Source organism: Solanum stenotomum, chromosome 5, assembly GCF_019186545.1.
Source record: "Solanum stenotomum isolate F172 chromosome 5, ASM1918654v1, whole genome shotgun sequence".
Classification (NCBI taxonomy): domain Eukaryota; kingdom Viridiplantae; phylum Streptophyta; class Magnoliopsida; order Solanales; family Solanaceae; genus Solanum; species Solanum stenotomum.
The window spans coordinates 49639610-49654456 of NC_064286.1; the positions used below are offsets into that span (position 1 = coordinate 49639610).

At 33.3% G+C, this 14847-nt stretch overlaps 1 protein-coding gene across 1 annotated transcript in view; it reads right to left on the reverse strand.

The window, feature by feature from the left end:
* Positions 1–2017: 2017 nt before the first annotated feature.
* Positions 2018–14847, reverse strand: part of LOC125864111 (uncharacterized) — a 14246-nt gene continuing 1416 nt past the window's right edge. Inside the window, exons 3-14 of the mRNA XM_049544041.1 lie at positions 12778–12965; positions 12547–12624; positions 12316–12436; positions 11282–11467; positions 10678–10826; positions 9487–9527; positions 5919–6241; positions 4498–4685; positions 4307–4381; positions 4073–4193; positions 2782–3084; positions 2018–2176 (exon numbers count right to left, since the gene is read on the reverse strand). Of these exons, the coding sequence (XP_049399998.1) occupies positions 2018–2176; positions 2782–3084; positions 4073–4193; positions 4307–4381; positions 4498–4685; positions 5919–6241; positions 9487–9527; positions 10678–10826; positions 11282–11467; positions 12316–12436; positions 12547–12624; positions 12778–12965 (1932 nt within the window). The remainder of the gene's footprint in view (positions 2177–2781; positions 3085–4072; positions 4194–4306; positions 4382–4497; positions 4686–5918; positions 6242–9486; positions 9528–10677; positions 10827–11281; positions 11468–12315; positions 12437–12546; positions 12625–12777; positions 12966–14847) is intronic.

Here is a 14847-nt window from a genome sequence, read left to right on the forward strand (position 1 = left end):
TCTGCTTGAATTAATAAAGAGATTTCGTTTAACAATAAAGAAAATTTCTTGATGAACAACAATTTAGCACCTTGAAGAAAGATAAACTTGAAACGTGAAAGGTGTGAAAGAAACGTGAAAGTTGGGGAAGAAACGTGAATGGTGGTGAAAAAAGGTTAATGGTATTGGTTTAATTTATTTTTTTCACTTTAAACGATTATTGGTATATAATTTGGTCTAATATAGGACTCTTTCCATAAATAAAATTAATTTAAAATACTAAAATCTGAAAACATATTATTTTATAAAAATATTGCCATTCTGCCATTTTAAATAAATATTTTAAAGTATTGTTATTTTGACTAATTATGTTAGATATTATGACTTAATTGCTAATTTTCCCTAAAAAAAAAAGTCTTTCCCAACTAAGTAGAAAAACCATCAATAGTAATGGTCATTGCACTAAGTATCACAATTCCATATCTGACAAAAAATTATCTCACGAAAATTTTGGATATAAGAGAGAAAAAGACTATTATACCCTTATGTAGGCATTGGCTACTACTTTCAAGGTTCGAACTCGTAACCTACTGGACAAAATAAGCCTTCCAAAACCTTATCAAGATGATTAATATATTATCGACTGTTGTGTCACAAGACTCATTAGTAAAAGTTATTTATTAAGAAACGCCCTAATCAAACCGACCAATCAATTATGTTCCACACAATTTTATAAGATGTAATTGATTAGGTATACCTTTATTGTATATATTATTTACTGGCCAACTCTTAATGGTTTCTTAATAATGACTATAATGGTAATAATAATAATGATGATAATAATAGCTCACGTATTAATCACAACTATATTATTTTATTGAACAAGTTTGTGACCACAATTTTTTCTTATACAATTAAAAAAAATTAAATCTATGTCAACAATTGTGTTCTGTGCCTAATTTCTCGTGTTTTATATAACATGAAAGAGAATGTCATATAAGTTTAAATTTTGTGTACCAACAACATATAATATTATATAATATCGAATTAAGTATTTGTAATAGTGGTTAACTTATTTGTAACAACTAGCAAACATGACAACAAGATGAGATAAAATCAAAAGGGTATTCCACCTTTAACTAGACATCTCGTATTTGAGTTTTGAAAATAAGATTAAAAATCTTTCCGTTGATGCGTGTTTTTGCTTTAGAAGTATACAAAGGTAAAACAGTAATGTAATTCCAACTAAATATCATCTTTCAACTTTCATCACTATTACTATAAGGGCAAAAAGTCATACAAAATCCAAAATTGATCACAATTGCAATACACCCTTTATTCTCCTGATAATATTTGTTGCCTCTCAAGTAGACACTTTGAGAAATATAGTGTTTCCCTGGAAAATTGTACTATGCTTGATAGTTATCCATTGATCAAAATTCCTCCTGCAAAAGTGACAATTCTTAGATCTCGGGTTCAAATCTCATTGAGTGGAAACAACACACGGTTATATACTCTCATTTGCCTAAGCTTTGGTGGGCAGAGTTGTCTGGTACATATGTTGGTGGGAACAAACTCGTAAATATCATACGTAGACCAACACAAGAAATGGATTTAGTTGAAGAAACAACACTCCCAAGTAATTAATCAACCGTAGTCAATTTTTGGAAGTCATAAGATAAAAAGCAGTAGATGGCAAACACTAGGTGATTTTCTAATTGTTGCCTCAGCTTTGGTGGGCAGAGTTGCCGAATAAATATACCAGTGTAGACCAACACAAGCAATGTATTTAGTTGAGAATAAAGAAACTCTTGATGCATTTAAAATCAACCATTGTCAATTCTTGGAAGTTCTAAGAGAAAAACAGTAGATCATGTAAACTCTAAAGCAATTAACAATTTCTACATTGTATTTTGGCGCTTTCGCGAAATAATTTATATGGTGCTCTAGAGAAAATTATCTCATTACGATGCAGCATCAGCATCAGCATTTCACTTATAACTTAATAGATCATCATTAAGCCAGTCAGGCAAAAGATTTACTGGTGGATGCCTTCAACAACAACATCTTTGTGTGACGTCTTCCTTCTCTTCCTTTTCCTCTTCCTTTTCACAGTTCCCTCATCTGTATTTACCTTCTTATCATTTGTATCCACAGACTTCTTTTTCTTCTTGAGTACTGAGAGTGGATTTGGACCCTGTACAAGGGAAGGCATACACCATAGAGTCATTCAGGAACGTGTTCAGCTAAACATGCATTATGGCATGCAATAACATCCATGAAACATATATTATATAAGTAAATATGGTCCGACTTGATCAATTTAGAGGAACAACAGGGCAAACAATTCACTTACAACATAATATATTCATCTCCGTCACTCAATCTTTTTCAACTCAAAGTTAAGAGAGGGATATGCACACAGCAACCGTTAAATGCAGAAGTATACTTATAAGAAATAATATCACACTTATACAAAAAAATATATAACCTCTTATTTCGAATATATGTCCAGCCATCTAGCTTAGAGAAAGAAAAAGCCTTTGGTTCAGAGCTTAAGAATCACAATTTGCACACAAGCTAAAATAAAAAGATACTTATCAATCTAGATGAAGAAAAATCATTCTTTATGAATCAAGCAACTTTCGGAGTAACTTTTGTATCCTAACAATCATTCATGAAATGTTTCACATGAAAGTGGAGAATTTGTTCCTAAACAACAGTATTTTAATAGAATGAGAGAAGCAACAAGTTAAATTTTTAGTTGTGCAAGGGAAAATAAGAATATATATGAACCCTAACCTTAGCTTTCTTTCTCTTGAAGCGAACTTTATCCTTGACATCACTTCCATTCCTCTTAACATTTGTATTGCTAATCTGAGCCTGTGAAACATCAATTATCCTTTCCTCTGATGCAACGGAAGAATCCCCTTGTTTGTCATCGGACAATCTCCTCTTTTTCATTTGTCTAAGCATATTGTACTCCAGGTCAGTCATATGAAGACGTTCTTCTTCAGCAGATTTGGCAAACTGACGTTGAAATGATGAAGGTTGTTCGAGAAATAATGCATTCCTCAGAGCAAAAATTACGGGTACACCAGGTATCTGCCCGGTTCACAAAGGTCAGAAAAAACAGGAGAAAAGGCAGTTGGCATATACATAATAAATTATTCTCCTAAATGTTGGAGGTCTTTCAGGTCCATTATAAAGTAACACCTGTTTGCCTAAGCATTTGAAATATCCTTATTTTGAGAAGTGCTATTCGAAAAAGTAAGCAGTTTGTACTTTAGTTAATCAAATTGAAAAGAACTTTTGTCAATATTAGAACAGCAATTTATGCTTGGCTGTGGTTTCACAAGTGCTTTTGGGAAAAAGCTACTACTGTTTTCAGCTTCTACTGCTACTTAAAAGCACTTAATTTTTTCCCTAAAAGTATGGTAAAACACCTCAACCCTCTAAAATACGCACTTAGGAAAAAAATCAGCAATTTTGACTCCCGAGAAGCTTGTCCAAACAAGCTATAAGAGTTAGAGATACAAAATAGATTCTGGTCAATCCCTCGCGAGTACATAAAATACCATTCAAATTGCCAAACAGTGTGGAACTGTTAATCTTACCCCCAGAAGGAGACAGAAATATTTTACAGTTTTATCANCACTTGGGAAAAAAATCAGCAATTTTGACTCCCGAGAAGCTATAAGAGTTAGAGATACAAAATAGATTCTGGTCAATCCCTCGCGAGTACATAAAATACCATTCAAATTGCCAAACAGTGTGGAACTGTTAATCTTACCCCCAGAAGGAGACAGAAATATTTTACAGTTTTATCATCTTAGTCCCACATGCTAAGGTCAACTAGTGAACCATAATATAGTCCTGTAGATGCACAAACATCTCTTGTTTTTACAACTTCCCACAAAGATCTCTTGTTTTTACCACTTCTCACTTAGCATTTTGAAATGGATGCAACACTAATTTTTCTGACAAGACATCCTAGAATATAATATGGGATTTTTCCAGTTCACATGTTTTAGTAAGTGATATGACTGATATTACAATACATATATAAATCGAGTTTAGTAAGTCCAAATACCTTTTGAAGACTTCTTCGCAAATCAGCATCTTGAGTAGCAACAAAAAAGTGTTCAGAATTGTTCTCCCCAATAACTTCAGTTATGCAATCTTCAGCACTTTTCCGCCTCTCATGGCCGCATCTGCAATAGAGTAAGATGTGGCATAACTCAAAAGAATATCCTGAGAACTGAAGCAACACACATCCTGCTCTTGAGAGAGCCAGCCAGCAAGAAGAAGAGAATAAATCGCTAACCGTGCAGTACAAAGGTTTTTAGCTGCATTCAGTGCTTCAGATTTCCCAAGGCTCTTCAACTCCGCAAGAACGCATCTGCAAGCAAAGAGGAGACAGGAAGTAACCAAACAGTTTAAAATCGAAACATATTTAGCTTGTGTGCAAACAAAGTTAGATCACCATAGCAGAAGAAAAGAGCTGTTGAAATAAACCTGGTTACAAAAAGTTTAACTGTGGCGCCAAGAATATTTTCCAATGCAGTATCAGGTGTTATGCGATTACCAACAACATAATTCACAAATGTTCCATCACAGAAGATTTTAAACGGCTCTCTAAACCCAAAACAAGCTTTGTAAAACGTTACAGCTCTCCTATGCCGCTTCTGTTTTTTCACTCTCATCTGTCACCAGGCAAGATAAAAGAGAAAAAAGTTAAAACTTCAACATAAAAAGATAAGCAATACATAGCTAAGGGCAAGTTCAATTCATTAAAATTTTAAGAAATCATAATGCGATAATTATCAAAGTTGCAAGAAAGACCTATGTTAATCGCTGGAGAATTAAAATTTCAGAATTATCAATTCATTAATTATATACGGCCCTCTAATCATCTAATTCATTCTTATCCAATTAATGATGGTTGTCAGAATTGTCGCCACTCCTATCACAATTCATCACTATAATACACTAGAATTTATTTTTTATGGACATAGAGTTAAGCCTCTTACCTTGACGCCAATTAGCTTGGTTCCACGACGCTCTGCACAGGTAGTTTCTCCCTCCCTTTATTTTCTTTTCTTTTCTAAATAACTAGGGTTTAATATTAAGTAGACTCCAAGAATCCTAATTGAAATTGAACACATTTTGTAGAATCCCAACTCAAATTGAATGCAGAGTCCATAAAATTTTAATGTCTACGACTAGTCGCTTAGTTGACTTTCAATTGATATATTTCTTGGGAAAACGTAGACTAACATAAAAATATATATGGTCAAAATAATGGAAATAAAATGAGAAAATAATGATACAAAGAATTTTACGTGAAAACCCTTCTAAATAAGGGAAAAACCACGGGCCAAGAGGAGCAACTGATATCATTATAGTAAGGAATTTTACACCGTGTAGTCACGAATACAATACTCAAAGTGAGTACTACACACTCAAAAGGAATAACACTCTTTTGATTCCACCTTATTAAAATATCACTCACATTTTATTTCTTTCACATATTATTTTTCTTATATAGTTTATGGAATACCTCACTTTGCTCTCAAAATGATTTTTTTTCTCTCTAAGTTGGTGTGTTCTACAAATGAGCAAGAATGCTCTATTTATAGAAGGAGAAAATCATGCCTATGTCACTAATGACATAGGCAAATATAGCAAAGTCCAAAGGGTTGCAAATCTTACCAATTTGCCAACCACCAAATCTTTTATTTTCAACTCTTATCATTTATCCTTTTTAACAATTACTTGTAGCAATTGAGTAGCAAAAGTTGACCAAAAATTATGGGATGGACTCCACAAATCTCCCCCTCCAGTCCCATTTACCAGAAGGAGGTATCTCAATTTCTTTAGAAAGAGCTCATACCCACAAGTTCTTTGCATAACTCGAACTTGTCTTTCGGTATCACCTTAGTCAACATATCCGCAGGATTTTCACTTGTGTCAATCTTTTTAACGTGAAGTGATTCACTCTCCACTTGCTCACGAATCCAATGATATCTGACGTCGATGTGTTTTGTCCTTGCATGGTACATGGAGTTCTTGCTCAAGTCTATTGCACTCTGGCTGTCACAATAGACAATATACTCCATCTGATGCAAACCAAGCTCAGAAAGAAATCGCTTTAGCCATATCATCTCCTTGCCGGCTTCAGTAGCCGCAATATACTCAGCTTCAGTTGTAAATAGTGCAACACACTTCTGCAACTTCGACTGCCATGATATAGCTCCCTCTGAAAAAGTTAACAAATATCCAGTGTTGATTTCCTGTTATAAAGGTCACCTGCCATATCAACATCTGTTTGTGCTCAATAGGATTTTGCATGAGTAGTTTGATGAGAGAAGTAAAAGACTTAGAGAAAGGTATAAAAAAATTGGTGAATTGGGAGCATCCATAAATAGGCCATAAAATTCACCAACGTTTTAAATGGTGGGGCGTGAGGCGAGACGTTTTAGACAGTACAGGGTGAAGCGTAAGCCCCGAGATACAGGGCATAAGTCTCATGGATCTATGGGGCGTAATCTCATGTATATTCAATTTTATAATTTTATTACTTAAGAAAATAAGCAATAGTAAAACTTTTAATGATTTTACAAATAAATTTAATAAATAAGCTATAGTATATATACAAAAAGTATTATGATTTTTATTTGAGATGGATACTAATAGACAATAATGAAGAAAAAAGTATTATAATTACTATTTGTGAAATATCAATATACCAATAATAAAAAATGTGATATAGGGCGAAAAAGGTTCAAAAAAAAAAATTACGCCCAGGGAGTATGTTTTTACCCCCCGAGCTTACGTCTTTATGCTCAAAGCTTACGCCCCAAATGATAGTGGATCTGGTGCTTGTCTAAGTCTTTAGTTTAAGTCGTATAAACTAGAGTTAGTTAGTCGAATCATCTATGTTTTAGTTAAGCCTATTTACATCATTGTTTTGATGTTCTCTTGGGTAGAGTTGCCTAGGAGTGTCAACTAGAGTTAGTTGATGTTTGGGTGCAACAGAGTCTCTGCTTGTTTATGTTTCTATCTTTGAGATTTGTAGTCGATGGCTAGAGTTAGCCGTGTTGGGTTCTTGAAGTCTAGATCAACTATAGTTAGTTGATTTAGTGGGCAATAGAGTTATTGCTTAGTTTCCTTTGTAGTAGAATTGTTATTGTAAGGGGGAAGGGATTAAGAGTTTAATTCTAGGTTACAAGAATTTGTAATCTGAAAGTTTGCTCTGTTTTGAGTGAAATGAAGTTTGGGTTGAAATCTTGTGAGTACAGGTCGTGGTTTTCATCTCACTTGAGTAAGGAGGTTTCCACGTAAAATCTTTGTGTTTGATTTACTTTGAGTTATTTATTTTCTGCACTATTATTCTGTAGGGGACCTGGTTCAGTGATCACTGGCGGACACATACATTCTAACAGTTTGTTGTTAAGGTCCAAAAACAAATTCACTCAAATTTTTCGAGTTTCATACCTAAACTATACATGTACTATTTATCAAAACACACACCTCGACCATCGATTGTTCTCGTTTGAATCTTAAGCTTCCAGTTTTTATTTCTCAAGAACGCCAAACAATAGATATTTCGACGTTCCATAATTATTCATTTCAAATAAAGTTGGATCTTTATTTAAATCCACATATTTTTATTTAAATAATTAGTGTGAACTTGTTCGAATACTTTGCGTGTTCAAGAATCCAAACAAAATTTTGTATAGCTATTTGATCATAATGAGGGTAATTAAAGTTGCATTTTCTAACAATGTTATTATTTATTGAATCATATATTGTATTAGTAAACGTCAAATTTTCGTCATATTGTTCCTAGAATAACTATTTTAGTAAATGATCCTCATTTTATGATATATACTTTTAGACGTATGGAATCCATTTTCAACAAATTGAAAACTTAGGAGTGTATGTAAGATCACGATCTAACATTTTGTAAATAATTGCATGCAAATGTTAGAAGGAGATCTATTGTTTTGTGTGTGATGGCCACAAAAAGATGTTTGCATAAATCATCGATAGTGAATTAAACGGTAATTAAGCCCTATAAATTTAATAGGGCTAGTTTTAAATATATACAATAAAAATATTAGTTTACAATAAATATAGCATTGTTTTATTTACTTAAAAAATAATCAAAAGTCGTGGGAAGTATACACTGTCATACATTATAGCTTGTCAAAAGTCATATAAAGTAGGAAACATTACGCGGTTAAGCAAACTTATACTACTTAATTACTCATCATAGCTATAATTTGCTATAATTACCACTCGCAACTAACATTAACCATTAATTATGTGGGCTGACTTCTAGTTTGTATAATTAGCCACATTTGTATATGTATAATTCACCACATTTGTATAATTCACAATTAACAATTCTTTGTTTGATTTGTATTTGTATATGACGATGATTTCTTGTGGTTTTTAGTTTTGTCATTAGATACATTCAATCTTTTTGTATAATATAAATTACATTTTGTATAATTCAAATCTTAATTTAGAAATTTTCACGGTGTTACAATATCTCCCCTTGGGATCATTCGTCCTCAAATGACGGTTGGACTGAGAATGAAAAGGAGTTACTCTTACTATCTCTGACTTTTAAACTTGCCTACTAACACAGGCGGAGTTGATTTATTAAACTGGACTCGAGCACACTTAACACGATGCTCACATAATATTTCAAAGATTACATGCCATGACATAATACAAGGGTATGCAGACATTGGGTAAGAATATGAATACTATGACTTGAGTGGTATGACTGGTAGCTTTTCATCTTAGCCACATTTCTTAACTATGCTCTCTTTTCTTATTACTACAGTTCATTAGCTCCCTCTAAAGTATATGACTACTCTTACAAACGTCTAAGTCAAATCTCATGCTCTTCCTCTATTCAAGACTAATCTCTAATTCACACGGTCATAATTATGAGATGGATATATCGAAACCATAAGATTCGGTTTTACACCTCTATAGGGAATCCCATCCCATGAATACTTCTACTTAAAACCGCATTCAACAAACCTTGAACCCATGTTTATAAAATGTAATTTATATTATACAAATTACATTATACAATAATTTATATAATGTAATTTGTATGATATATATTTTGTATAATTGTTTAAAGTTCATATGTTTATGTTTGTATCAATTTGTTATTTCGAGTTTTATTATATTTGTATAAGTTCAAACTTTATATTACTCAATTATACAAACGTACCTGTGAATTATACAAACGAGATGCAAATTATACAAATTATTATCCTCTCTCGCTCGCATATCTCCTCCCTCTCCTAATCTCGCTCGCCTCTCTCCTCCTTCTCCCAATCTCGCTCGCCTCTCTCCTCCCTCTCCCAATCTCTCTCTCCAGAATATACAAATACATATGTATAATATACAATTATCTAACTGATATACGTATACAATTCACCTTTCTCCCACTCTCTTCCCTCTCTGGCTCGCCTCTCTCCTCCCTCTCCCAATCCTGCTCACCACTCTCCTCCCTATAACATATAGCTACGAATAGTAATTAGCAAACTATAGCTAGGGAGCATAATTAGGCTTTTTTTGAGTGACTATATGCGAAAGTTCCTCGTAATATATCATGTATTATTATTCATTGCATAGCAATTACATTTACATAACAATTTATTTGTTAGTAATTAACACATGAGTTTTTAAATATGCATTATAAGCTACTCATAACTATTATATGAGCGGAATGGTGAAATGTTTATATTAATGTAGTCTATGCATGATATGCGTATTTTAAAATATACGTAGCATAATATTTGTGGTACAAAACAAATTCTTCAATGAGTATTTGTACTAAAATTTGTTTTTGGTGCAAAACAAATAATTTCCAATAATAACTCATCTTCAATAGATAAAAGGTTACGGAAGACACAAATTAAGATAGAAAATTAGTAGGTATAATAGAGCATCATACCGCTTATTAGCAGTCATAGGATCACTCATCTGGTTTTTAATTGTTGTTTCTTGTATTGTATTTATCGTACTATTTTGTTGTATTGTACAAAATTCTGTCATACTTTTTATAATATTTTGTTCTAACTCCTTCAAAGTCTATATTTATTTTTCCATATTGTTTTGAACTATTTTTTCCTTGAGTTAGGAATCTATCGGATATAATATTTTTACCTTACGATTTGTATACACTCTATTCTTCAAATCTCATTATGTGTGATGTTATTTTCGTACAAATAACTACAAGTACTTCATTAACTAACTTATTATAATGTGTTAATTTATATTAATGATATAGTATTTATTTTTCATGATTAGCATTTGCTTTGAAGGCCTTAAACTAAATTAATTAAAGCCATAAGCATTTCCTAAATATGCCTTGCTTAATTAGCGAGAATCTAGCAACACAGACAGACAAAAATCCAACAGATAATGTTGTATCTAAGTGAAGCCATTAACAATCTTTCAATTTGATGAACTAGTTGATCCCCAGTTTAATTTTTCAGTCTCTTTTGGTTGCTTGTAATCGACAGAACCTACAAAGCAAGTCAACCAACCATCTAATCTATGGTTTTTCAGTTTTCACCAACAAAAAGTCCAAAAAAAACTTCGCAAGTACCATAGAGAATCAAGAAAAGCAACCCTTTTTCCCTCTTGTCCTTTTACTGGTGGATGCCTTCAACAACTTTCTGTGACGTCTTCCTTCTCCTCCTTATCCTCTTCCTTTTCACACTTCCCTCATCATTATTCAACTTCTTATCATTTGTAACCACGGGCTTCTTTTTCTTCTTGAGTACTGAAAGTGGATTTGGACCCTGTAAAAGGGAAGGCATAAACCATAGAGTCATTCAGGAACGTGTCCAGCTAAACATGCATTATGGCAATAACATCCATGAAACATATATTATATAAGTAAATATGGTCCAACTTGATCAATTTAGAGGAACAACAGGCAAAACAATTCACTTACAACATAATACATTCATTTCCGTCACTCAATCTTTTTCAACTCAATTAAGAGAGGGATATGCACACAGCAACCGTTAAATGCAGAAGTATACTTACTTATAAGAAATAATATCACACTTCTACAAAAAAATATAACCTCTTATTTTGAATATATGTCCAGCCATCTAGCGTAGAGAAAGAAAAAGCCTTTGGTTCAGAGCTTAAGGATCACAATTTGCACACAAGCTAATAGAATGAGAGAAGCAACAAGTTAAATTTTAAGTTGTGCAAGGGAAAATAAGAATATATTATGAACCCTAACCTTAGCTCTCTTTCTCTTGCGAACTTTATCCTTGCTCTCAACATTTGTATTGATAATCTGAGCCTCCAGGTCAGTTATATGAAGACGTTCTTCTTCAGAAGATTTGGCAAACTGACGTTGAGATGATGAAGGTTTTCCGAGAAATAATTTCTTCCCCAGAGCAGATATTAGGGGCACACGAGGTATCTACCCGGTTCAGGAAAGGGGAAACAAAGGTCAGAAAAAACAGGAGAAAAGCCAGTTGGCATATACATAATAAATTGTTCTCCTAAATGTTGGAGGTCTTTCAGGTTCATTTTAAAGTAATACCTGTTTGCCCAAGCTTTTCAAATATCCTTATTATGAGAAGTGCTTTTTGTGATAAGTGCTTTTTGGAAAAGTAATTTTTGGAGTAGCAGTTTGTGCTTTAGTTAATCAAATTGAAAAGCACTTCTGTCAATATTAGAACAGCAATTAGTGCTTGGTCATGGTTTCAGAAGTGCTTTTGGGAAAAAGCTACTGTTTTCAGCTTTTACTACTACTTAAAAGCACTTAATTTTTTTTCCTAAAAGTATGGTAAAACACCTCAAACCTCTAAAATACACACTTGGGAAAAAAATAAGCAATTTTGACTGTTAATCTTACAAACAAGCTATAAGAGTTACAGATACAACATAGATTCTGGTCACTCCCTCGCGAGTACATAAAATCTACAGAAATATTTTACAGTTTTATCATCTTAGTCCCACATGCCACAATATAGTCCTGTAGATGCACAAAGATCTCTTGTTTTTACCACTTCCCACAAAGATCTCTTGTTTTTACCACTTCCCACTTAGATAGTTAAAAATCTTTTGACTACTGACAAAAGTCAGAGATTGCGAGTTTTGCATTTTGAAATGGATGCAACACTATTACACTAAGTAGTTGCCGAAGATTTTTCTGATAAGACATCCTAAAATATGGGATTTTCCAGTTCACATGTTTTAGTAAGTGATATGACGATATTACAATACATATAGGACATTATAATCGAGGAAAGTAAGTTCAAATACCTTTCGAAGACTTCCACGCAAATCACCATCTTGAGTAGCAACAAAAAAGTTTTGAGAATTGTTCTGCCCAATTACTTCAGTTATGCAATCTTCAGCACTTTTCTGTGTCTCATGGCCGCATCTGCAATAGAGTAAGATGTGGCATAACTCAAAAGAATGTCCTGAGAACTGAAGCAACACACATCCTGCTCTTGAGAGAAGCCAGCAAGAAGAAGAGAATAAATGGCTAACCGTGCATCAGTACAAAGATTTTTAGCTGCTTCCAGTGCTTCGGGACTCCCATGGTTCTTCAACTCCGAAAGAATGCATCTGAAGGAAAGAGGAGACAGGAAGTGACCAAACAGTTTAAAATCCAAACATATGTAGCTTTTGTGCAAACAAAGTTGGATCATGCAAAGACCATAGCAGAAAAGAGACAAATGGAGCTGTTGAAAAGAGAAAAATGGAGCTGTTGAAATAAACCTGGTTGTAAAAAGTTCAACTGTGGCGCCAAGACTATTTTCCAATGCAGTATTAGGTGTTATGCCATTACCAACAAGATAATGCACCAATGTTCCATCACAGAGGATTTGAAACGGCTCTCTAAACCCAAAACAAGCTGTATAAAACTTCAAAGCTTTCCTATGCTGTTTCTGTTTTTTCACTCTCGTCTGTCAGCAGGCAAGAGAAAAGAGAAAAAAAAAAAAAGAAGTTAAACTTCAACATAAAAAGATACATATGAAGCTAAGGTCAAGTTTAACCAATAGAATTTTAAGAAGTTATTCATAAACAAAGGGATATCTTATTTGATAAATGCATCCATAAATTGCGACAACATACAGTAGTAACTTACAAGAAACTGAAGGAATTTTCAACTGGAGAACACTGCAACACTACTAGTAATAATATAAAGGAAAACTATAATTTTGTACTGCATCAATAAAAGAAAAGGAGAAGTAGAATAAAAACAGAGACAGAAGACAAGGACCCGAATAGTTCATGGACACACAAACGCCTTAATCTCAAGACTCAAAATTCAAATTCATAACTAGCAATATATCGACATTCAAGAAGTCATATCATCAAATTTCACAAGTATTGAAGTTTACGCACCAAAAGAAAAAATCTTTCAGGCTTAACCCAAGAACTCACTCAAATCTTGATGTCAATTCAAGCCTAGGGTTAGATTTAATTCTCCAATGTCATAAATACAATGATATTCATACAATACACTAAACTTACCTATCTTAATATACCAAAATTGAAATCATAATTATCAAAGTTGCAAAACCTATGTTAATCGCTGGAGAACAGAAATTTCAGAATTTGTCAATTCATCAATTCTATACTCTCTAATCATCAATTTCATTAGTATTGAAGTAACTTCTTGTAAGCTGTTGCAGCAAGCAATTCTTCAAAATTTGTAATAGGTTGCTTACCAGATCCATGTTGCAAATAGACTTCAAGATTTTTTATCACAGTGACTTAAGCCGCTATTGAAATCAGAGGAAGAGAGAATTGGAAGCTTCTACTATTTCATTATGGGAAAACTGAATACAATGAATGGTATGAAGCACATATATATACAGGTTGTTGACATCACTAACAAACTACTTTGTAACTAACTATATGTAACTAACTGTAACTAATTGAACATTAATGACTTAGCTACAATTAATTAACCACTTAACTAATCACTATCTTTAATACTACCCCTCAAGCTGGATGTATTGAAGATATTCAAGACACCTAGCCTGGACAATAAAAGATCATGTTGTGACCTCCTAAGGGGAAGATGTCAGAACAAGGAGTTCAGAAGCAAAAGAGAGAGAGATGAAAAGTATTCTTACTATTGTCAGCTGAGAGCAAGAATGCAATCCAGAGCAGATGGTGGTTCAACCACGGCGGGAGCATTGCAGGTGGGCGGAATCGAGGAGATGATGAAAAGGAGGCAATTAGGAAACCTAAGCTAATGGAAAGTGATGAGCTGGGAGAAATACAAGGACAATGTCCGAAATAGGCCCTTTCTTTACTACTTGCTTTATTAATACTTCGGCTGTTTGGACTTGGCCATTAGGCACAATGATGTAACTCTTTCTTTATATCAATGAAACTGAAAATTTAACTAAAAAAAAAAAAGGCCTTAGTCAATATATTGGCCTGTTGATCTTTATGGTGTATTTGGTAGGAAGGAAAATGTTTTTCTCAGGTATTGATATCAATTTATGCTGAATTGCTCCACATATAGTCCCCCGAATCACATTTTGACTTATTTTCTCATGTTTGGTTGGTGAGTACAAAATATTTTCCGAAAAATTTTTTAAGTGTTTGATTTATGAATGAAAAACGTTTTTGAGAAACATCTTTTATTTTTACTAGAGTTGAAAATAATTTTTGAAATTGAAAATATTATTTAAAAACGAAGTTAATTTTTTTGGGGGGGAGGGGGGTGGTAAGGGGGCTGGCGGGGGAAGGGTCGAGAGTAGGGGTGAAAAACAAAAATTTGAAGTTGAAAATATTTTTTAAAAACAAACTTAAAATTTATTTTGGGGG